This window comes from Chelonia mydas, chromosome 2, assembly GCF_015237465.2.
Source record: "Chelonia mydas isolate rCheMyd1 chromosome 2, rCheMyd1.pri.v2, whole genome shotgun sequence".
Lineage (NCBI taxonomy): Eukaryota > Metazoa > Chordata > Testudines > Cheloniidae > Chelonia > Chelonia mydas.
In genome coordinates, this window is record NC_057850.1 from 59,635,732 (window position 1) to 59,660,141 (window position 24,410).

General features: G+C 43.8%; 1 protein-coding gene across 22 annotated transcripts in view; it reads right to left on the minus strand.

The window, feature by feature from the left end:
• Positions 1–24,410, minus strand: part of CSPP1 (centrosome and spindle pole associated protein 1) — a 171,108-nt gene that overhangs the window by 84,158 nt on the left and 62,540 nt on the right. For all 22 annotated transcript variants that reach the window (XR_005224296.2, XM_043539532.1, XM_043539538.1 and 19 more), the window contains 5 exons: positions 16,947–17,119; positions 15,386–15,504; positions 3,927–4,005; positions 3,508–3,628; positions 751–898 (listed from right to left, as the gene is read on the minus strand). Coding sequence is in view for 21 of the 22 variants with exons in the window: in XM_043539532.1 (XP_043395467.1) it covers positions 751–898; positions 3,508–3,628; positions 3,927–4,005; positions 15,386–15,504; positions 16,947–17,119 (640 nt within the window). In the remaining variant the exon portion in view is untranslated. The remainder of the gene's footprint in view (positions 1–750; positions 899–3,507; positions 3,629–3,926; positions 4,006–15,385; positions 15,505–16,946; positions 17,120–24,410) is intronic.

The window sequence follows — 24,410 nt, forward strand, 5'->3', positions numbered from 1 at the left end:
GAATATGCATTAGGTATAGTGGTGTCAGCATAACACATTATAAGAAGTCGTATCCCAGCCTGTGTGCCTCGTGAGATGTAACTCTTGGGAGACGCCAGGATGACGACCACTGGTGGTGGTGATTGTGGTGAGGATAACTAACACTTTTAGTCCTTTTGCAAGGGATAGTGAGAGCATATAGATGCTCAGACGCACATTCTGTAGTATCTCTACCTACCTTGCTGGGTTGGAGCGTTTGTAACTTTGCTAATTCTGTTAATAAAACTATCGCAAATTCAAAAACTGTGTGTGTTGCAACAGTGCACAACAGGGTTCCCAACGAAACTTTAATTTTAATAACAGTGGGCCTGATCTTGGGACAAGAACTTAGCAAACCTCAGTGTTAACTGGGAATTCTTAAGTAATCAGCACAATAATACACAATAATACACAAGCAATACCCGCCTTGTCAGCTGTCATATCTTGTTAAACCCAAACAGATGGATAACTTTAGTTCTGCTCTTCTTACTCGGGAAAATAGTTCCATTGAAGCCAATGAAACCATTCCCTTAAATAAAGTGAACAGGATTTGATTCCTAGGATCACATGCTTCTACGGGCACTGGCCAAGTGTTCTTCCTTGCCTGTAAAGTGCCATATACACCAATGATCTGATACAAAGAATAACAATGTTTGTCGGAATAAAGTTAATAACTTAAAGAGAAGAAAACAATAGATGTCTTAAAGAGAAGACCCACATTTTCAAACGTACTTATCAGATTTCCTTTTGTGTCTCTGAGAGGAGCACCACCACCACCTTTTCCCCAAGGATTGTAATTTCTCATTTCAGCTTCTAACTTGGCTTCATATCGTTCCTTTTCCTCCTTTTCCCGTCTGCGTCGTTCTTCTCTTTCTCTTATCTAAAGATAGGATAACACTCAGTCACACAAACTTCTAATAAAAATAAATATATTTGGAAGTAAAGAACTCATAGAGCAAGCTGAATGCTATTGTTTTCCTTTGTATTCTTAGGTATCCACATCATATTAGTCATAAAACTTCATTGCCAACTTCTCCAAACCACATACTGGGTACAGTTTTACCAAATACCTTTGCCATAAGGTACACTCACACATATAGGTGACAAATAGATCACAGGGACACATCCACTACAAAACTTCCAAGTCTAGGACAGCCATTACTCCTGTCTCATACCAATCACAGATTAAAGGCTCACTATTTTGTGATCTTAAAGGAATAGAAATTAAAACTATGCCATTGAAAATAAGAGATCCCCAATATTCCACTAGGACCCAAGCATTTGCTTCTAACCCCTGGAAAGACGTAGTTTATCAGACCTTATAATAGATTCTTTTGGAAACCTAAAAATTATTTTAGATGTTTTGAAAAGTTTTCTGGGTCCCTCAGAACTTTGTATGGTTGTACTGATGACAATCTGGTTTTACGAGTGGATAGAAATAAAAATCCCAGTAAAAACTTACACAACTCTACCATTTGTAAAATAGTGCAAGCATGGGGTGATATGTTTGCTGATGCCTCACTTCTGTATCACCTTTGCTTCAGTTCTCTTTCCCTCCACAGACGGCAAGATAGAACTTATTAAAATAATCTCCACAAAATTTGTGTAATGTGGATTTTTGAAAGATCAAAAAGACATCAACTTAAAAATCACAGTTCTGTCCAAACGTTTTTACCTACTATGTTTACACATTATTTCTAATACTGCTGTAGTTGAAAGATTCAAGAAAAAATATTTTCTCTACTTTTAGTCTTCATCTGACAGTATCAGTCTCACTGTTTCTCCTTTAATCAGATAAGGGGGTCAGTTTCATCTCTTTGCATGGGTCGTTCATACAACGAGGGAGAAAACATTTTTAAATAATATGATCATGTAACTGTGAAACAATAAATATTGCCAAAGAACCCAAGGACAAGTGCAGTATCTGAAACTACTTCAGATCCTTAAAAAACTGATTAGATTCCAGATTGCCAGCATCCATTTAATAAGAAAAATCTATTAAGAACACATTTAACAAAGCCAAAATTCCAGCTCCCTTCTGAAAGCAGTTTAATAAAAGGACCTTGTCCCTGACAAGCACAAGCTAGGCATGAGGAGAAGAGCCTTCATAGTCTCAGCTTCCTGACAATACCACAAGTAGACTTTTCTGTAGTTCTCTGAACCTCTTTTTTGTCTCTGTTACACTACACAACCCCTCTTTATTTCCCTTCTTTACCCTTCTCTGCCTTCCACACTCTCGCTCTCTCCTTCATCCTTTCACAACCCTGCTTCCTTCTCTGCTCCTTTCTTTTCTCCTTTGACCTTTATTTTGCTTATATATTCACATTCATTCCATGTCTCCCCTACTTCCTTCTTTCATGTGCCTCCCCTGCCAATCAAGAAAATACTTATACTACTCTAGTTCTTTAAATCCATAGCTATTGATGATAATTTTTTTTAACCACCAAGATATGTGTAACAAACCCAAGTTACCACAGGCTCTCACTGCTGTAACGGTTATACTCTTTTCCCTCCCCTTGAGAGTTATATTCTTACTTAGATTGCAAGCTCTTCAGGATAGTGACAGTATCTTTTTCATTTGTCTTTATCGTGTCGGGTTCTCGCAGTAACTGAATAAGAATAATAATACTTTTGGCCACAATCTGTCACCTCAGAGATGGCTGCATTTCAGTGCTGCAGTTGGTATACAATCTGTGAAAGGCTTTGGGATTTGGGGGGAGGGAGGGGAGATGAAAAAACCTAAACAATTGTTGTGTCTGTTTGCTTCTATACCTTTTTCACATCAAAAAGGGAGACTTTTTCCTTCCTCCCCCATTTCTTCTTTAATTTCTTCGTTATTTAAGAGTGAAAAACTTGTATTTTTTTCAATTAGAAGAACTTATATTACAATCCCTCCCCACAAGTTTTTGACTGTTAGAAGTATGTCATGAACTAGAGATGGTGGAAGAAGCAAACTTCTTTGGTGAAGTCTGACTGACCTCGAATACCCATTAGACTTAGTGGAGAAAGAAAATAAGAACATATCTTTTTGCTGTAGTGTTAGTATGAAGACATATTTGACTACACTGCTGTTACACGTGGCTTTTTAATAGTACACCAACAGTATAACCACCACATTTCTGGGCACATTTATATTTGGTCTCCTCTTTGCAAACTTTCAGGTACAGTGGCAATGAAGTATGAAAGCATGGTTATGGTCAAGAAAATTATCATATGGAAGTGGAAAAAGCCACCTGTTCCAGCTTGTATTCAGAGTCGTATCTGTTCAATTTTACTAGCATAGTTTTACCAAGCCCACAGAACCCACATATCTAAGGGAGAGTGGGCTGAATTCTATTTCACAAAATACATTATCAACTGAACTATAAGCTAAGCTACAATTGCAAAACGTTAATTATCAGCGACAATGGATGAACAAGAATGAACACAGTTTTACTTTTAGATCTCAATTTGCATAGCTAGCAGGTAAGAAAACGAACTTTTTAATACCTGCTGTTGCAATTCTTCTTGATAAGAAAAAGCTGACTCTTTGAAGGGCTTTGGTTTTTCTTCAGGAAATATTCCTAGACCTCTGGGTCTACCACCTGAGTTTCTCTGTCCAATGTTACTTCTGAATTAAAAAACAAACAGATACAAAGAAAATTAATACAGTTTAATGCAAAAAAGAAAAAAGTAATTCCTGCTTGAAACACAAAAGCGAAACCTGAGAATTTTTTCTTTTTTCACAGCCTATCAATCTCTGTTATTTTCAGTATCCATTTATGAATTCATATACTAAATTACAGTTCAGAAACTCATGACCAGAAGTTTGAAGAATTTATTTTAATACTCTTGCTTCAAAGATGTATCCCTGTTAGCAAATACACCAGAAGTTAAAACAATACTAAAGGAACACAGCTAATACTTACACAGCCTGATCTGCTGGTACATTCCCTGGAAGATCCTCAATATTAGGTGCAGGATGCATTCCCATCATTCCTGCGCCATCTAAACAGTAAAAGACAGTCATTTCAATCTAGCACAGACATGGACACACATTTCCGTTATCTAGATGAAAATATAATTTACTGCCCAAAAACTAAATGCACATTTAAGGTTGAGCACCCTTTCCAAAAAGTCAAATGAATCTAATACTTAAACCTCTGAAAACCATGAAATCATAGAATAACAGAGTTGGAAGGGACCTCTGGAGGCCATCTAGTCCAACCCCCTGCCCAGAGCAGGACCAATCCCCAACTAAATCATCCCAGCCAGGGCTTTGTCAAGCCTGACCTTAAAAACTTCTAAGGAAGGGGATTCCACCACCTCCCTAGGTAATGCATTCCAGTGTTTCACCACCCTCCTAGTGAAAAAGTTTTTCCTAATATCCAACCTAAACCTCCCCCACTGCAACTTGAGACCATTACTCCTTGTCCTGTCATCGGCTATCACTGAGAATAGTCTAGATCCATCCTCTTTGGATCCACCTTTCAGGTAGTTAAAAGCAGATATCAAATCCTCCCTCATTCTTCTCTTCCGTAGACTAAACAATCCCAGTTCCCTCAGCCTCTCCTCATAACTCATGTGTTCCAGACCCCTAATCATTTTTGTTGCCCTTTGCTGGACTCTCTCCAATTTTTCCACATCCTTCTTGTAGTGTGGGGCCCAAAACTGGACACAGTACTCCAGATGAGGCCTCACCAATGTCGAATAGAGGGGAATGATCACATCCCTCGATCTGCTGGCAATGCCCCTACTTATACATCCCAAAATGCCATTGGCCTTCTTGGCAACAAGGGCACACTGTCGACTCATATCCAGCTTCTCGTCCACTGTCACCCTTAGGTCCTTCTCTGCAGAACTGCTGCCTAGCCATTCGGTCCCTAGTCTGTAGCCGTGCATTGGATTCTTCCGTCCTAAGTGCAGGACTCTGCACTTGTCCTTGTTGAACCTCATCAGATTTCTTTTGGCCCAATCCTCCAATTTGTCTAGGGCCCTCTGTATCCTATCCCTACCCTCCAGCGTATCTACCGCTCCTCCCAGTTTAGTGTCATCCGCAAACTTGCTGAGGGTGCAATCCACATCATCATCCAGATCATTAATGAAGATATTGAACAAAACCGGCCCCAGGACCGACCCTAGGGGCACTCCGCTAGATACCAGCTGCCAACGAGACATGGAGCCATTGATCACTACCCATTGAGCCCGACAATCTAGCCAACTTTCTATCCACCTTGTAGTGCATCCATCCAGCCCATAATTCTTTAACTTGCTGGCAAGAATACTGTGGGAGACCGTGTCAAAAGCTTTGCTAAAGTTGAGGAATAACACGTCCACTGCTTTCCCTTCATGCACAGAACCAGTTATCTCATCATAGAAGGCAATTAGATTAGTCAGGCATGACTTTCCCTTGGTGAATCCATGCTGACTGTTCCTGATCACTTTCCTCTCCTCTAAGTGCTTCAGAATTGATTCCTTGAGGACATGCTCCATGATTTTTCCGGGGACTGAGGTGAGGCTGACCGGCCTGTAGTTCCCAGGATAATCCTTCTTCCCTTTTTTAAACATGGGCACTACATTAGCCTTTTTCCAATCTTCTGGGACTTCCCCCAATCGCCATGAGTTTTCAAAGATAATGGCCAATGGCTCCGCAATCACATCCGCCAACTCCTTTAGCACTCTCGGATGCAATGCATCCGGCCCAATGGACTTGTGTACATCCAGTTTTTCTAAATAGTCCCGAACCACTTCTTCCTTCACAGAGGGCTGGTCACCTCCTCCCCATGCTGTGCTGCCCAGTGCAGTAGTCTGGGAGCTGACCTTGTTCGTGAAGACAGAGGCAAAGAAAGCATTGAGTACATTAGCTTTTTCCACATCCTCTGTCACTAGGTTGCCTCCCTCATTTAGTAAGGGGCCCACACTTTCCTTGGCTTTCTTCTTATTGCCAACATACGTGAAGAAACTCTTCTTGTTACTCTTAACATCCCTCGCTAGCTGCAACTCCAGGTGTGATTTAGCCTTCCTGATTCCATTCCTACATGCCCGAGCAATATTTATATACTATTCCCTGGTCATTTGTCCAATCTTCCACTTCTTGTAAGCCTCTTTTTTGTGTTTAAGATCAGCAAGGATTTCACTGTTAAGCCAAGCTGGTCGCCTGCAATATTTACTATTCTTTCTACACATCGGGATGGTTTGTCCCTGTAACCTCAATAAGGATTCCTTAAAATACAGCCAGCTCTCCTGGACTCCTTTCCCCCTCATGTTATTCTCCAAGGGGATCCTGCCCATCAGTTCCCTGAGGGAGTCAAAGTCTGTTTTTCTGAAGTCCAGGGTCCATATTCTGCTGCTTTCCTTTCTTCCTTGTGTCAGGATCCTGAACTCGACCATCTCATGGTCACTGCCTCCCAGGTTCTCATCCACTTTTGCTTCCCCTACTAATTCTTCCTGGTTTGTGAGCAGCAGGTCAAGAAGAGCTCTGCCCCTAGTTGGTTCCTCCAGCACTTGCACCAGGAAATTGTCCCCTACACTTTCCAAAAACTTCCTGGATTGTCTGTGCACCGCTGTATTGCTCTCCCAGCAGACATCAGGATGATTGAAGTCGCCCATGAGAACCAGGGCTTCTGCGACTTGCCGGAAGAAAGCCTCGTCCACCTCATCCCCCTGGTCCGGTGGTCTATAGCAGACTCCCACCACGACATCACCCTTGTTGCCCACGCTTCTAAACTTAATCCAGACTCTCAGGTTTTTCTGCAGAGTCATACTTGAGCTCTGAGCAGTCATACTGCTCCCTTATATACAGTGCAACTCCCCCACCTTTTCTGGCCTCCCTGTCCTTCCTGAACAGTTTATACCCATCCATGACAGTACTCCAGTCATGAGAGTTATCCACCAAGTCTCCGTTATTCCAATTACATCATAATTCCGTGACTTTGCCAGGACCTCTAGTTCTCCCTGCTTGTTTCCCAGGCTTTGTGCATTTGTATATTGGGACTTGAGATAACCCGCTGATCGCCCCTTGTTCTCAGTATGAGGCAGGAGCCCTCCCCTCTCACACGCTCCTGCTTGTGCTTCCTCCCGGTATCCCGCTTCCCCACTTACTTCAGGGCTTTGGTCTCCTTCCCCCGGTGAACCTAGTTTAAAGCCCTCCTCACTAGGTTAGCCAGCCTGCTCGCGAAGGTGCTCTTCCCTCTCTTCGTTAAGTGGAGCCTGTCTCTGCCTAGCACTCCTCCTTCTTGGAGCACCATCCCATGGTCGAAGAATCCAAAGCCTTCTCTCCGACACCACCTGCGTAGCCATTCATTGACTTCCATGATTCGACGATCCCTACCCCGGCCTTTTCCTTCCACGGGGAGGATGGACAAGAACACCACTTGTGCCTCATACTTCTTTATCCTCCTTCCCAGAGCCACGTAGTCTGCAGTGATCCGCTCAAGGTCATTCTTGGCAGTATCATTGGTGCCCACGTGGAAAAGCAGGAAGGGGTAGCAGTCCGAGGGCTTGATGAGTCTTGGCAGACTCTCCGTCACATCGCGAATCTTAGTCCCTGGCAAGCAGCAGATTTCTCTGTTTTGCCAGTCAGGGCGGCAGATAGATGACTCAGTCCCCCTGAGGAGAGAGTCCCCGACTCCAGAGTTCCCATCCTATCCTGACCTGTAATCTTAACTGTGTTCCCTAGAGCTGGCAAAAGTCACTGGGGATGTACTGTAAGTATGTTTCAGCCAGGTCAGCCCTATAATAAGCACACATTAGGAATAAGTAAATGTGCCATTTTATGTTATGTGTTGTCCCACAACACTGAATTCCCTCATTTGTCTGCACACACTCCAACTGCCCCTCATGATGTTGGAGACAGCTGTGTTGACTGGTGCCACGATTACCTGCAGCAATTTGCCAGAGCCCATACTGCGATACAAGAGGTGCATCTGTACTGAAAGGGACCATGGACCCCTTGTTTCTGTGCTGTTACAGAGCTGGACAAGAAGAGGAGCATAATAGCCTATTCTTGGGAGGGGATCTGTAGCATCCTAGGAGCATACGTAACAGTATGCTTCAGGCAGAGATAAGTGCAGGCAACATTCCAGAGGGAGTCCTCAGGACAAGGAAACTAGGGTGGTTTGTGCAAAGCAGAACTCGTCAAGTATAGGCCAGATATAGCCAACTGTTGTTCATTAAGCCTGCCCTAAATACAAGGTCTGCCTTAGTGAGGACATGGTCTGACAGTTTCTCCTACTATCCTCCAGTGCTGTCTCTCTTCAGCAGTTCATATCACCTGCAAGGATAGAGAACTGTGATGTCTGTAGAAGAAGGTTGAAAGAAGGCACAGGAAAGGCTGTGGTGTATGGCTAATGTGCATCTTAACCCTTTGTTTTCTGGTTTTCAGAGATTTAAGCATACAGTATATGCGTTCAGCATTCTAGAAGGGTACCAGGCACTGCACTAAAATTTATGGAAAATGAATTTCCATTGTTTTTTGAAGAAAAAACGGTTACTCACCTTCTCGTAATTGTTGTTCTTCGAGATGCGTTGTTCATGTCCATTCCAATCAGGTGTGCACATGCCACGTGCAGGACAGCCAGAAGATTTTTCCACTAGCGGTATCCGTAGGGTTGGCCTGGGCGCCCCCTGGAGTCACGCCCTCATGGCACTCAATATAGTGCCCTGACGACCCAACCCCCCTTCATTTCCTTCTTGACAGCTACTCTGACAGCGGGGCAGGAGGGTGGGTATTGGAATGGACATGAACACCACACGTTGAAGAACGGTTATGAGACTTTGAGTAACCGTTTTTTCTTCTTCGAGGGCTTGTTCATGTCAATTCCAATCAGGTGACTCGAAAGCCTAAGTTATGGAGGAGGGGTCGGAGTTGTCCACTGACTGGAGCACTGCTCTACCAGAGGCCGCATCGTCTCTGGCGTGCTAGGTAATCACATAATGCACAGTGAAAGTATGTATGGAGGACCACGTTGCCGCTCTGCATATTTCCTGGGTTGGAACCTGCATCAGGAACGCTGATGAAGAAGCCTGCGCCCTGGTGGAGTACGCAGTGAGCTAAGGGGCAGACACTTCTGCCAGTTTGTAACACTCTCGGATGCAGGACATGATCCACGACAAAATTCATTGAGAAGAGACTGGAAGACCCTTCATCCTGTCTGCCAGAGCCAGGAAAAGTTGCAGAGACTTTCGGAATGGCCATGTTCTCTCGATGTAAAAGGCAAATGCTCTGCGGACATCCAACGAGTGAAGCCTCTGCTCCCTGCCCTTGAATGTGGCTTAGGATAGAACACTGGGAGGAAGATGTCCTGGTTCATGTGGAAATGGGAGACAAACTTTGGGAGGAAAGCCAGGTGGGGCCTGAGCTGAACCTTTTCCTTATGGAACACAATGTAAGGAGGCTCTGATGTTAGGGCCTTGAGCCCAGACACCCTCCTGGCTGAGGTTATCGGTACCAGAAACCACCTTGTATGAGAGCTAGAGCAGGGAGCATGTAGCTAGCGGTTCAAAAGCCGGTCCCATGGTCTGGAAAGGACCAGGTTGAAGTCCCAGGCCAGGACCAGCTGTCGAACTTGCGCTTATAGTCTGTCGAGACCTTTGAAGAAACAGCTGACCATAGGGTTGGCAAAGACCGACCAGCCCTCTGCACCTGGATGGAAGGCAGAGATGGCAGCCAAGTGAACCCTTATTGATGACATGGACAGTCCCTGCTGCTTGAGATGGAGAAGGTAGTCCAATACGAATGGAATAGAAACGAGTGTCAGGGACAAATGATACTGTGCCGACCAAATTGAGAATTTCTTCCACTTGGCAAGGTAGGTAGCCCTGGTGGAGGGTTTCCTACTGCCAACGAGCACTTGTCTAACCTGGTCTGAGTAGGAACACTCCACTGGATTTAGCCACAGGGCTTCCATGCCGTGAGGTCCAACGACTTGAGGTTCGGGTGCTGGAGACAGCCGTGATCCTGAGTTATCAAGTCTGGGAAGAGCGGCAAAGTGACTGGGGCTTCCAAGGACATATCCAGGAGCAATATGCATCAGTGTTGGTGGGACCAGGCTGGGGCTATCAATATTACCACCGCCCGATCCCTCTGTATCTTGAGGAGCACCTTGTGAACGAGAGGGGTAGGCGGGAACGTGTATAGGAGACAGCCTCCCCAGGGAAGGAGGACACATCTGCTATGGAGACTGGGCTGTGATTCAGGAAGGAGCAGAACTGCTGACACTTCCTGTTGTGCCATGTGGCAAAGAGGTCTACCTGGGGAAAGCCCCACTGCTGGAAAATGGAGTTCGCGATGTCCGGGTGTAGGGACCACTTGTGGCCGTGGAGCGACCTGCTGAGATAGTCTGCTAACTCGTTCCGAACCCCAGGGAGGTACGATGCTTGCAGGTGTATTGACTGCTCCACACAGAAGTCCCACAGCACAAGGGCTTTCTGGCACAGGGGAGAGGAGCGTGCACCCCCGTTTGTTGATATACAACATCGCCGTGATGTTGTCTGTCATCACTGATACACGTCTCCCACTTAAGTGGGGTCGGAAAGTCTGACATGCCAGGCGTACTGCTCTCAGCTCTCTGACATTGATGTGGAGAGCGAGCTCTGCCTGAGTCCAGATGCCTTGTGTCCTGAGGTCTCCAAGGTGCGCCCCCCCCCCAGTCCAAGTCCGATACATCCATAACCAACAAGAGAGTTGGCTGGGGGCTGAAGAAGGGGACCTCTGTTCACACTAGCTTTGGATCAAGCCACCACAGAAGGGAGTCGAGGACTGGGCGAAGCAAAGCCACAACTCTGTCCAAACTGTCCCTGACTAGCCGACACACTGAGGCAAGCCATGACTGGAGCAGCCAGAGTCTGAGCCTGGCATATTGCACCACATAGGTACAAGTGGCCATGTGTCCCAGGAGCTTGAGGAAATTCCTTGCTGTGGTGGTGGAGAAATGCCTGCGACTCCGAATGATGTCATCCAGGGCCCGAAACCTTGATTCCGGTAGGTATGCCCTGGCCTGTGTCGAGTCCAGCACTGCCCCTATGAATTCTATCCTCTGAACGGGGGACAGAGTTGACTTCCCCACATTCAGGAGAAGGCCCAATTTGTCAAACATTGCTATGATGAATTCGACTTGCACCTCCACTTCAGCCCTGGAGTGGCTAGTCGAGGTACGGAAACACCTGTACCTGGCGCCTACGCAGAAATGCAGCCACAACTGCCATGCATTTGATAAATACTCAAGGCGCCACTGACAGGCCGAACGGAAGGACTGTGAACTGGAAGTGGTTGTTGTGCACCACAAACTGAGGTATCGGTGCCGAGATTGTCGACGTCAGTGCAGCTGCCGGATGGGTCCCCTGCAGCGGTGCAGAGGGCGTGTGTGGCGGCCCAAAGGATGCCAAGGCCACTGACGCTAGTCTGGGACCCTAGCTCTGGTGATAGGCCCAGGGTGTCCAGAAGGGCCACTGAGGAGCCTGCCACTGTCCTGGCCACTGTGCTGAGTAGGGCTGTCGGTCACGGTGGGAGCGAGATCTTCTGCTCCTACTGGAGTGTGATGACTCCGCTTCCGACTCCGAGATCTCCAACTGTGAAGATCACAGAGGAGCGGAGCCACTCGGCACTGGCGAGTTATGCCAAAAGGTCTGATGCTGCCTCGAATGCTTCCGGCATTGAGGGAAGCTGTAGGTGGTGCAGGTCTGGACTCAACTGGACCCCTCCTGAGGCAGGAGTCGACGAAGGCCCCACCAATTGGACACTTGATGGGGGGTTGCTGGCCACCTGGTCTTTAGACCTGGTCAGGGAGCGCCCTCTGTCGGTCTCTCTTTTATGAGGCACCGGTGAGTGACACTGGAGCCTGGGACCTGTGCGTGGAGCTGTGGCGGTGTTGAGGGTCCTTAGAGGAGTCCGTCCTCGGCACTGGCTCGTGCATCAACAGTGCTGGAGCGCTGTGCACCAAGGAGGCGGTACTTGGGATCGGGTCCGCCGTGCTGGGGTCTGACTGAGGCTGAAGCGCTGCCTCCATAAGCAGAACTCAGAGGTGCTGTTCTCTGTCCTTGAGGGTCCGGGGGCGAAATCCCCTACACATTTTACAGCGGTCCCTAAGGTGACCCTCCCCAAGACACTTCAAGCACTAAGTGTGCAAGTCACTTCTCGTCATAAACCTGCTGCAGTCGGAGCACGGCTTAAAGCCTGGGGACCGAGGCACACCCCGGAGCTGGGGCAACATGGGGTGAGGGGAACCCCCAAAGGAAACTTATGAAACAAAACTGTCTATACTAACTAAACTACTACTGAATCGAACTACATAAACACAATACTGCGAAGCATATGCTTGCCGAGGCAAGAGCAATAGGGAGTTCCAGCTAGCCGTCACAGGCAATAAGGAACTGAAGGGGATTTGGGTTGGCAGGGCACTATATTGAGCACCATGAGGGCATGACTCCAGGGAGTGCCCAAGCTTACCCTACAGATACTGCTAGGGGAAAAATCTTCCAGCTGTTATGGCGCGCGCACAGCTAATTGGAATGGACATGAACAAGCACTCAAAGAAGTGGTGGTATTAGTGAGCAGGGAGTGAATGGAGAACAGCTGGGGTTGTGGGAGTGCACAAGGTTTTCTTGAAAAACCCTCACCAACACTCAGGTATCAGCTCTGCTCTCCTTCTGGCCCCTCTATGCTCCTGCTATGGCTGAAGGGCCCATGAAGAGGAAGGGATGTGGTAGCCAGTGGGCTGTGAGCAGAACATCTACAATCTGGAGGCAACAAGGGGGAGTGGTGCCAAGCCCCAGATTCCATAGTCTACTTTGGGGGTAGTGAAGGAGAAAAGGGCTCTGTACAAACCTCTGCAGCCTAGGAGAATTGCAGAAGTGTGAAGTGGGTTCATTCATCTCAATGGGATGTTCTCAGGTGAATCAGTACTCCCCATGGATGAATATAAGCTGACATAATAGATCTGAGAGTTATGAATTGACACGATTCATCTCAATAAAGCGTTCTCCTCTCCTGTCTCCCAAAGTCTATACATATCCCTGTTGTGTCATACAAGTATTTGAGATAATTTCACTATGGACTTTAGAGAATTTGAAAATTAAGAGTATATAATCTAGGGGGATCTATATAGGGAACCCATTGATCAAATAACCCAAAATTTGCAACACAAATTGTACCCCAGCCCATATGATGGCATATCAGTTTTCAAGACCATCTCCCTATAGATTTTAAAGCATTCTGATTATTAAAATCAGTAATTTAGTGAGGCCGCATCTGTATTTGAGGAATCCTCTGACCAAATTACCCCAACTTGCACCATTAATTCTACCCTGGCCTTAATGTGGCCCAGCAATATCATGGTGGGACAGTAGCAACAGGATTTCCATTTTAAAGGAGTGAAAAAGAGTATACAGAAATTCTGCCTTTTGGGTTAGTGGTCATTTTTAAATGTCTACTGTCATTTGTACACTGCTTGATTTTACGATGGCAATTTATGGGGCAAAATATCATTTCACATTTGATATGACTATTGTTTATGTGACTAAGGTTTTCCAGTGTCTGATATTGCCTTTGAACCCCAATTTCACAGAAACTTCAGCACTTTGAGGTAGATTGGATTAATTATAATAGAATTTTTTTTCTTTTTTTTTTTTCATGATAGTTATGGTTTAGTAACTTATTTCATAAGTTACTGTTTTGATCCACAAAAATATCCTGGTGCCGCACTAGTTAATGCTAACCTTATGACAGTCCTTAGAAAGGCTCTCTATTATGGCTGCCTTTCCTGATGCTTAGAAACCCCTTTGATCATGCTGATTCTGATGAGAATCCCAGCTATTTGCTTTTCTTTGTTCACACCTGTCCCATTGTTCAAGAAATGGGTGAGGAGGCATGCAGCATGATTACGTTACTCTAATGCTGCTGCTTACTAGATTCTTCCATCTTCCCTCTACTTAGGTGATGTTTACACTAGAGACTTTACAGCGGCACAACTGTACCAATACAACTGCGCTGCTATAAGTTGTCCCGTGTAGCTGCTCTATGCCGACTGGAGAAAGCTCTCCCATCATCAAAATTAAACCACTCCCAACAAGTGGCAGTAGCTACGTCAGTGGCTGATGCTCTCCTGACGATCTAGCGCTGTCCACCCCAGCGCTTCTGTTGGTGTAACTTATGTCGGTTGGGGTGTATTTTTTTCACACCCCTGACCGACAAAAGTTTTACTGCTAAAAGTGCGAGTGTAGACATAGCTTAAATTAAAGCTATTATTCTTGGCAATAGTTCTAAAATAAAATCTGAGTATTTAGACTTTGAAATACTGGCTCTTAAACCAAAAGCTTTGCTCTCAGGAACATTTTCCAGAAGGAGCACTTGCGGAAAGTAGTCAGAGAGCAATTAATGTGCATAACAAGCATTTTCAGAAAGCTGCCACATTCAGGACTTGAACTCGCAGTACATGAGTACTGCTGAAGTTCTATGGGCACACAATGTCAGCTTGAGTCACCCACTTACTCTGACCTCAGGTTGCCTGCAAACCCTCTGGTATGCAACAAACCCATCCTGCTGCATTTGCACCAATGACTTCCTTTGGCTTATCAACTTCACTCAAACTTCCTCAAAGGGGTGGGGCAATTTTGTACAATAGCTAAAATCAATCCCAAGCAGGTGATAGCAGATTGAGAAGGATCAGAGCCAGAGTTTGAACCCCAGGTGTGTAACAGTTACAAGAACTATAAAATTATGATTTTTTTATGGGGGCAGTATCTTGGAAGCCCCTTGCTCACACAATTCAAATTTGGACCACTAACACCACTCCCATCTCAATGAGGCACAGCTGTTTTCAAGCCAATCCAATTATGCATGTGAATTTTAGAGCACTTAGATAAATGGCTGTCAAACAGAAAGCTAGTCTTAAACTTAACTATAGCTATTGGCCCACTCTAACGTCAACATAATGTAAAGAAACCGTGCTTACAATTTTCTAAAATAAAAAGAATCTGTGGCCTCAAATGTAACTGGATTTCTTGCGGTAAAGTTTTCATAAAGAAAATTCTACCATAAAGCAATGGCTCAGTATTTATCACTATCTTAAAAATACTTCAAAACCATGAGCAGTTAGGTTTCACAGTGAGAAGAGATTTTCAGTGAAAGTCAATGGACTTGTGCTCTTAAATCCCTCCAGCACTTCTGAAAGTCATCCCCCACAGTTGATACAAATTGATTTTTAAATCCACTAGTAAATATATTTGTGTTATAGGATATTTTCCTTCATTTTATCTATTTTATTTAGCTACCAGGACAATTTGTTCTACTTCAAACTGTTATTTCTCCCTTTGTTTCTTCTTCCATTCAGGAAATAACTTTTTGCTTCTGTTTTGGTTCATTGGTTAGATGTTTGCCAAGCAGTCAACTTACAGTATGCAAGATTAGGATCCAAAGGATTTCTAGCCCCATAGAAATAGTATGCATCATCATAGGGAGTTCTGTAGTTGTCTGTCAAAGTTGGGGGTGGAGGTGGAGGCAGAGGTGCAATCCTATATCAAAAGAAACGAACAAGGCCTTTTTTTATATTTTATTCGGCTACTAAATGAGAAAGCAGGACAAAAACAAAATCAGATAAGTCACTGTATGGGAAAGTTCTAAAATTAACTCAGTTAAGACTTCTCACTGAAGATCTGGTTGTGCCTTGTAAGCACACCCCTGAAGAGCACTAATCAAGCAGTCCCTGCACAAGACACATCCATATGCACAAGGGCTGCAATCCTACTTGGCACTTACCCAGGCCAGGTGTGGGTAGTGGGAAGGTTCTTTGTACCCTCCCTATATTGCTCAACAATTTAAGATCCATGCACAATCTGGTCCTCAATTAGGACTGTTTATTCCACAATCTCCAAATGAAACATAAGACTTTGAGTCCCCATTTCTTAAATTTGAGATTTATTCCTTTACGTCTCGTGTTCTAACAGGGAAACAGTAATATATACTTTTCACATTTAAAACATAGAGCCTCAATTGTGAAACTGTACTGCCTCGATTTTTATATCGCACACTCATCTCACTTAAATGCCCCACAACATGCAAATGCCTAGATAGACGTAATAAATCTACAATTCATGAATAACTCCATGAAAACATTCACTAAGAAAGTGTTATGATTTTCACCAATACAGCCTCCCAAAATTTCTCAATCAATAAGCATGTCCAAAAGAAAACAAAAATGTACACCTGAAAAAGATTAAGGCCATGTCTGTACTACAAAATTATGTTGGCCTACCTTATGTCAGCTTACAGCCACCAGAGTTATTAAATTGCTTGTGTGCACACACACTTGGCTCCTTGTGTCGGTGGAGCGCATCCTTACCAGGAGTGCTTGTACTGATTGTATTGAAAGTGTGGGGCACAGTGGGACAGCTCCTGAAGGCCACGAACAATCAACTAAGCAATGCAGTGTCTACACTGACACAACACTAACCTAATTACATCGACCATCACTCTACATCATTCAGGGAGATGGCATTACTATATCGGTGTAGAGAGGCACTTATGTCAGCAAGAGCCAAATTTAAGTGAAGAAACTTCCACAGCTAGGTTGACCCAAGGCAGCTTACGTCGACCTAACCGTGCAGCACAGACAAGCCCTCAGTCAGAGAGACGGACAGAGAAAGAGAGAGTGCGCACAAACAAGTACATGTGCATGTGTGTGTATGTATATATGAATAAAATGAGGTCTAGAGAAATAAACACATTCATTAAAAGTTTATTATTTTATCTAGATAATTTTTTTCATTAACTTAAAAAATAAAAATTTGAAAATATTTGCTTTCACTCTTAGCTAGTTATTAGAAGTGAAAGGAAAAGCACCACAATGGTCTGCTTTGCAGTCGTTCTGAAAGGTAATAATCCGTGTAACCGCAGAATTTCTATCTAACCAACTTATCAAACATATAGTCACAAAATAAACGTTACAGACAAGCACCTGGGAGCCACTATTTCACCAAGGGTGTTGGATAATCCTCTGTGAAAGTCTTCATTCACTGGTGAAACAGTAGGTGCAGGTACAGGAGTTTGGAAAGCTACTCTGGGCCTTTCAGGTGGTGCCTTCTCTTCAGAAGCTCTTTCTGTCAAACCAAACTGCTTCAGTCTGTTAGGCTAAAGATAAAAAATATGGTTAATTTATTATGTCCATAGTCATAGATATTTTGAACCTCAATTGTGTACAGTGCAAAACCCTCCTGTACCCCTCAACTGTCACGTTTCTAGTAGTTATAAGCAAATGTACATGTCTTTTTAAATGATTTTTAAGTAAATGAATGAAAATTTTCAAGACAGATAAAAATACACGTAAATCTACATTTACACGCATTCATAGTGTCCCTAAAACCAAGCTTTTGTGGATTTTCTAGGAAATAAATTATTGCAATGTCCAGAATACAAATATTTTCAGTGGTCTATACTAGTATCTAAAACTGCCAGATTTCTACATTGACAGCATTTTCATTCCTGTTATGGTTAGGTAAATTCTTGAAAGAATGCTTCGAAGAAAAATACTAGCTCTGTAACAGTTCAATTTGCAAAAGAAATAAATATTGAGACTTAACAATAAACATTTCAGAACACTAGCAATTAAAGAGAAAGGAATAGGAGATATTCTTTGTTATATTTTTATTAGATTTTCAAATCAACAAAGAAGTTACTGCAATTTTTTTTCAAAATATAGGGTGTCTGTTATATATCTAATTTTAAAAAAAATGTTTATTGATAATTGGTAGCCTCAGAAGAAAAATGAAGGTAACATGCAAATGCAAAAAGCATGCAAGCTAGTTTCAAAACTATCCTAATACACCCAAAAGACATTTCCCTACCAGCTGCTATGCACTTTAGAAATATTTTCATATTTTTTTAAATGACCTAATTAGTAGAAAGTAAAGATTATTCAATATTTCAAAAGAAAAATTGAATTTATTTAACAATTTTGCTGGTCATTAACACCAAGGTGCTTCACTAAACGTGCATTTATGGATCAACCTGTGCCAGCAGCTGTTGAATACTACATAACCAACTGTGTATTATATAACCAACTTGGTATATAAGTATTTGAGATAGCAGCAATAGATTAGATGTTTACCTCCTCATCACTTAGCTGCAAGACAGTATATACAATGACATTAGTACTCATCTATTTATGAACAGAACTGGAGAATTCAGGTGTAAAAAAATGTATTAAATTCTTAAAACCTGTTAGAATTTAACTTTTAAGCTTATCATATTTAACTTTAAAATTACAAGAGGTTTTTATCAAACAGAAGATTTCATTTACACATCTTTTAGTTTTAAATTAATTACAAAGCATTCTACACTCTTTTCTTCAACGGTTTTTTACCTTTTCGTATCTTCATCAGTGGCATATTTACACAGCCACTCACACAAACATCTTTGTTGAGAGTTGTTCCTTATGTGTTCCCAGAGCCCCATACCAAAGTTATCAGGTCCAGATTTTAACACAGCAGCATCTTTTATTTTACTCAAGACATGGCTATGACACAGTACGTCTGTTAGCCATTCTATCCCTACAGACAACTTACAAATTTACTTTTTAAACCAACAGTGCATTAGGCCACGTCTACACTACAGATGCTACAGCAACACATAGTGTAGACACTTCCTACATCAACAGAAAAGGTTTTCGATCAACGAAGGTAAGCCGCCACCCCAGTAATTAGGGCAGCTTAACTACAGCGTTCAGGAGTGTGAATTTTTCATGCTCCTGAGCAAGGTGGCAAGGTCAATCTAAATTCTAAGTGTAGGCCAGGGCCTGCTATTATAGGCATATTACACACACACTCTACTTAACTAGCGAACATTGAACTTCTCTCTGAGAGCCAATTTAAACCTAGTAATATTCAGTGGCATGGACTGCTACTTAATGAGGATAATAATTCTTCTTAATTGGAATGCCCTCAGTTGAATTAGTGGTGTTCAGGTCACTGTGTTTGTCTCAGACTCATGCTGGTTGTGTCAGTTTGCTCTTACAACAAATGCTGTTCAGTCCCTCTTTAACTGTGAAACATGCAAAGAGTATGAAGTGCTTCACTACTGCAATACTCCTGGCTGCTAGCTTCCTGTTTCCACACCAACTATATTCAAAGTCAAAAAACTACATTAGCATAGAGTTAAGGTTGCTTGATGGTATGTTGTCCCCTTGCAAAACACTGAGCTGAGCAAAACTCAAACTTCTGAAAACCAGGAAATGCAGAGTTAAGTTTGCGCATGCAACCTTAACTTTGTCATCTTTCAGCAATGCCCCAATTAACATACATACATTTACTCTGCAATCGTACAGTTGCTGAAATGTACAAGCGCTTCACCTCCTTTTACAATCCATTCACTCTCACCCACAGGATTCCACCAAACACTGTTAAAGGACAAAAAGAAAAAGAAAAAAAAAAAAAAAAAAAGAAAGAGTTGCTCATCCACCATCCCTCTGGTCCCCTGGAGCCAGCAGTAGCAAACGGGAATTATTTGCAAACACTCCAGTTGCAGTCAACAGTAAGTATAAGGGAATTGTAAAAGGCTGCAAAGAGATTAAGTTGTCCACATGGTATTCTTTCTGGGGACCTGGTTAAGTGTGTGAGTGTACACCATGATTTGGAACCTCCATGAATCTTATTAATGCCAAGGTCCAGTGTGAGTATCTGCTACGTGCATATCAAAGCATCGCTCAGAGAGGATACAGCCAAGAGCAACCTTCCTTCCCCTCTCTAGTAGTGACAGATGGAATCCTATGCGTGAGAGTGAATGGGTTGTAAAGAGAGGTGAAGAGCTTGTACATTTCAGCAACTTTGGGGTTGGCAGCATAAACATGTGTCTATTAACAGGGGGTACTGTGGCATTGCTGAGAGAGGACCAAGTTAAGGTTGCATGGACAACTTTAAGTCTGCATTTCCAGGTTTTCAGAAGTTTGAGTTTTGCCAACTAAGTGTTCTGCAAGGGGACAACATACCACCAAGCAACCTTAACTCTGCATTAACACATTTTTTTGCCACTGAATTTCCTAGTAGTTGTTTTTTTAAATAGGAAAAGGTATGTTGTTAGTAAGTTAGTAATCATTTAGGCAGTTGTATGCATGATGTCCTGCAATTTGCATCCCAAGCCAAATCAGTGTGTGGTCAGCAACCCCCACATCATGCTATACTCCTCTGTCAAGGTTCCTTCCCCACTCTGAACTCTAGGGTACAGATGTGGGGACCTGCATGAAAGACCCCCTAAGCTTATTCTTACCAGCTTAGGTTAAAAACTTCCTCAAGGTACAAACTTTGCCTTGTCCTTGAACCCTATGCTGCCACCACCAACCGTGTTAAACAAAGAACAGGGAAAGAGCCCACTTGGAGACGTCTTCCCCCAAAATATCCCCTCAAGCCCTACACCCACTTTCCAGGGGAAGGCTTGATAAAAATCCTCACCAATTTGTACAGGTGAACACAGACCCAAACCCTTGGATCTGAAGAACAATGAGGAATCAAGTTCTTAAAAGAAGAATTTTAATGAAAGAAAAGAAAAGAATCACCTCTGTAAAATCAGGATGGTAAATACCTTACAGGGTAATCAGATTCAAAACATAGAGAATCCCTCTAGGCAAAACCTTAAGTTACAAAAAGACACAAAAACAGGAAAATACATTCCATCCAGCACAGCTTATTTTAGCAGCCCTTAAACAAAAGGAAATCTACCGCATTTCTAGCTAGATTACTTACTAACTAACAGAAGTTCTGAGACTGCATTCCTGATCTGTTCCCAGCAAAAGCATCACACAGACAGACCTTTTGTTTCCCCCCCTCCAGCTTTGAAAGTATCTTGTCTCTTCATTGGTCATTTTGGTCAGGTGCCAGCGAGATTATCTTAGCTTCTTAACCCTTTACAGGTGAAAGGGTTTTGCCTCTGGGCAGGAGGGATTTTATAGCACTGTATACAGAAAGGTGGTTACCCTTCCCTTTATTTTTATGACATCCTCGCTCTCCCGCAATCTTCTTCAATCTTGTGATTCAGGAAGCATCCAGAGCCATTGGCCATTATCTTTGAAAACTCATGGCGATCGGGGGAAGTCCCGGAAGATTGGAAAAAGGCTACTGTAGTGCCAATCTTTAAAAAAGGGAAGAAGGAGGATTCTGGGAACTACTGGCTAGTCAGCCTCACCTCAGTACCCAGAAAAATCATGGAGCAGGTCCTCAAGCAATCAATTCTGAAGCACTTAAATGAGAGGAAAGTGATCAGGAACAGTCAGCATGGATTCACCAAGGGAAAGTCATGCCTGACTAATCTAATTGCCTTCTATGATGAGATAACTGGTTCTGTGCATGAAGGGAAAGCAGTGGATGTGTTACTCCTTGACTTTAGCAAAGCTTTTGACACGGTCTCCCACAGTATTCTTGTCAGCAAGTTAAAGAAGTATGGGCTGGATGGACGCACTACAAGGTGGGTAGAAAGTTGGCTAGATTGTCGGGCTCAATGGGTAGTGATCAATGGCTCCATGTCTCGTTGGCAGCCGGTATCTAGCGGAGTGCCCCTAGGGTCGGTCCTGGGGCCGGTTTTGTTCAATATCTTCATTAATGATCTGGAGGATGATGTGGATTGCACCCTCAGCAAGTTTGCGGATAACACTAAACTGGGAGGAGCGGTAGATATGCTGGAGGGTAGGGATAGGATACAGAGGGACCTAGACAAATTGGAGGATTGGGCCAAAAGAAATCTGATGAGGTTCAACAAGGACAAGTGCAGAGTCCTGCGCTTAGGACGGAAGAATCCAATGCACCGCTACAGACTAGGGACTGAATGGCTAGGCAGCAGTTCTGCAGAGAAGGACCTAGGGGTGACAGTGGACGAGAAGCTAGATATGAGTCAACAGTGTGCCGTTGTTGCCAAGAAGGCCAATGGCAGTTTGGGATGTATAAGTAGGGTCATTGCCAGCAGATCGAGGGACGTGATCGTTCCCCTCTATTCGACATTAGTGAGGCCTCATCTGGAGTACTGTGTCCAGTTTTGGGCCCCACACTACAAGAAGGATGTGGAAAAATTGGAGAGAGTCCAGCGAAGGGCAACAAAAATGATTAGGGGTCTGGAACACATGAGTTATGAGGAGAGGCTGAGGGAACTGGGATTGTTTAGTCTACAGAAGAGAAGAATGAGGGAGGATTTGATAGCTGCTTTTAACTACCTGAAAGGTGGATCCAAAGAGGATGGATCTAGACTATTCTCAGTGATAGCAGATGACAGGACAAGGAGTAATGGTCTCAAGTTGCAGTGGGGGAGATTTAGGTTGGATATTAGGAAAAACTTTTTCACTAGGAGGGTGGTGAAACACTGGAATGTGTTACCTAGGGAGGTGGTGGAATCCCCTTTCTTAGAAGTTTTTAAGGTCAGGCTTGACAAAGCCCTGGCTGGGATGATTTAGTTGGGGATTGGTCCTGCTCTGGGCAGGGGGTTGGACTAGATGACCTCCAGAGGTCCCTTCCAACTCTGATATTCTATGATTCTATGAATGCCAGTGCTGACAACCCCGGCAGTGCACATATTTCTTTTCCCTCAGTGGTCACAGTATGTGCGCTGTCAGTTCCCAAGCTCCACACTATATATCTTCGGAAAACACCACATTAGTCTGCGCTAAGAGCAGGAAGTAGCCACTTGCTGCCCCGCTAATCCCACCCCCCAGAGTCTAGTAAGAGAAAGTTACTTACCTTACAGTAACCAGAGGTTCTTCAAGATGTGTGGTCCCTATCTGTCTTCCACTGTGGGTAGGGTACACACACGCTCCATATGCCCAGAGCCAGAAAATTTTGAAAACTGTGTCAACTGGTCCTCACATACACTTTGGGCTCAACTTGTGTCTCCACCCAAGGAGATAAAGGATAGGGCCAATCGACCACCTCCCCAATTCCTTCTCTAGCATGAATTAGAGATGATCCAAAGTGGAGGGAAAGGAGGGTGGGTAATGGAATACAGACAGGTACCATACATCTCAAAGAACCTCCAGCTACTATAAGACAGATAACTTTCACTACTTCTTTGAGTGCTGGTCCTATTTGTATTTCACTATGAGTGACTGACAAGCAGTATTCAAATAGTGAGGTTGTAGATGGCAGAGCCAAACAAAGGACTGACATTCCAAAAGATACATCAGCAGAGTAGTCTTGCACCAAGGCATAGTGTCTCACAAACATGGATGGAACTTCATGTTGCTGCCTTGCAGATATCAAGTAGAGGCACCTCTTGAAGCGATGCCATAGATGTTGCATGACCTCCTGTAGAATGAGCTCTGACCCCAAAAGGAGGGGGAAGATCAGACAACTGATTGGCTGTATTTTGCTCTGCTGAGATCCATTTTGAGATTCTTTAATCAGGATATAGCCTGACCCCCGACCCGTTCCGCTAAGATGACAAATAGTCTAGGAGACTTCCTGATAGGTTTTATTCTCTGCAGGTAAACGGTTCAGGCTAATGTGAAATTCTGAGACTACTCTGGGGGTGAATTTAGGGTGTAAACATAATTAAACTTTGTCCTTATGGAATATAGTGTAAGGAGGATCCATCATCAGTGCTCCAAGCTCACCAACCCTCCTGGCTGAGGTGATGGCTACCAGGAATGTGACCTTCCTGGATAGGAGAGACATGGAGCAAGAAGCTAATGGTTCAAAAGGAAGACTTAGTGAGTACTGAGAGAACCAGGTTCAGGTCCCATTGAGGAGTAGGCTTCTTTATAGGTGGAAAGGTTCTTATTAAGCCTTTCCAAAATCTGCAACTCAGTGGGTGTGCAAACATCAAGTATCCATGTGAAGGTAGATGGTATGCACTGTCTGCTTCCAAGTGGACCCATAAGGTGCTGACGGACAAACCTGATGTCTTTAAGGAAAGAATACAGTCCAGAATGAGAAGAATATCTCAGCTTCTGACATCTTTAATACCCACAAACAGAAAAATGCTTCCACTTGGCTAGGTAACATGTTCTAATGGAATCCTTTCTACTATTAGAAAAGATGTTTTGTGCAGCTTCAGAACATGATCTCTCTAGAATCTATGAGCATCATCTAGAGTCTAGATGATGCTCATACAAAATACAGGCTCTAAGATGAAGTGGCCAAGGTTAGGATGCTTGATTTTGCCATTCTCCTGGATCATGAGATTGAGAAATGTTGGAATAATGATTGGTGCCTGAGATGACGTGTAAGAATTTTGGGAACCAAAACTGTCCGGACCAGTTGGGGGCAATGAGAATGACTTGTGTCCTGACCTGCCGAATCCGGCACAAAATTTGAGGCCGGAGAGGTAGTGGAGGGAAAGCACAGTTCAGATGGTCTGACCATGGAAGGAGCAGAGCATCGCCCTTTGAGTGGCAACCTAGGACTCCTTTGGAACAGTATGGATTACATTTCCTGTTTGTTTGGGAGGCAAA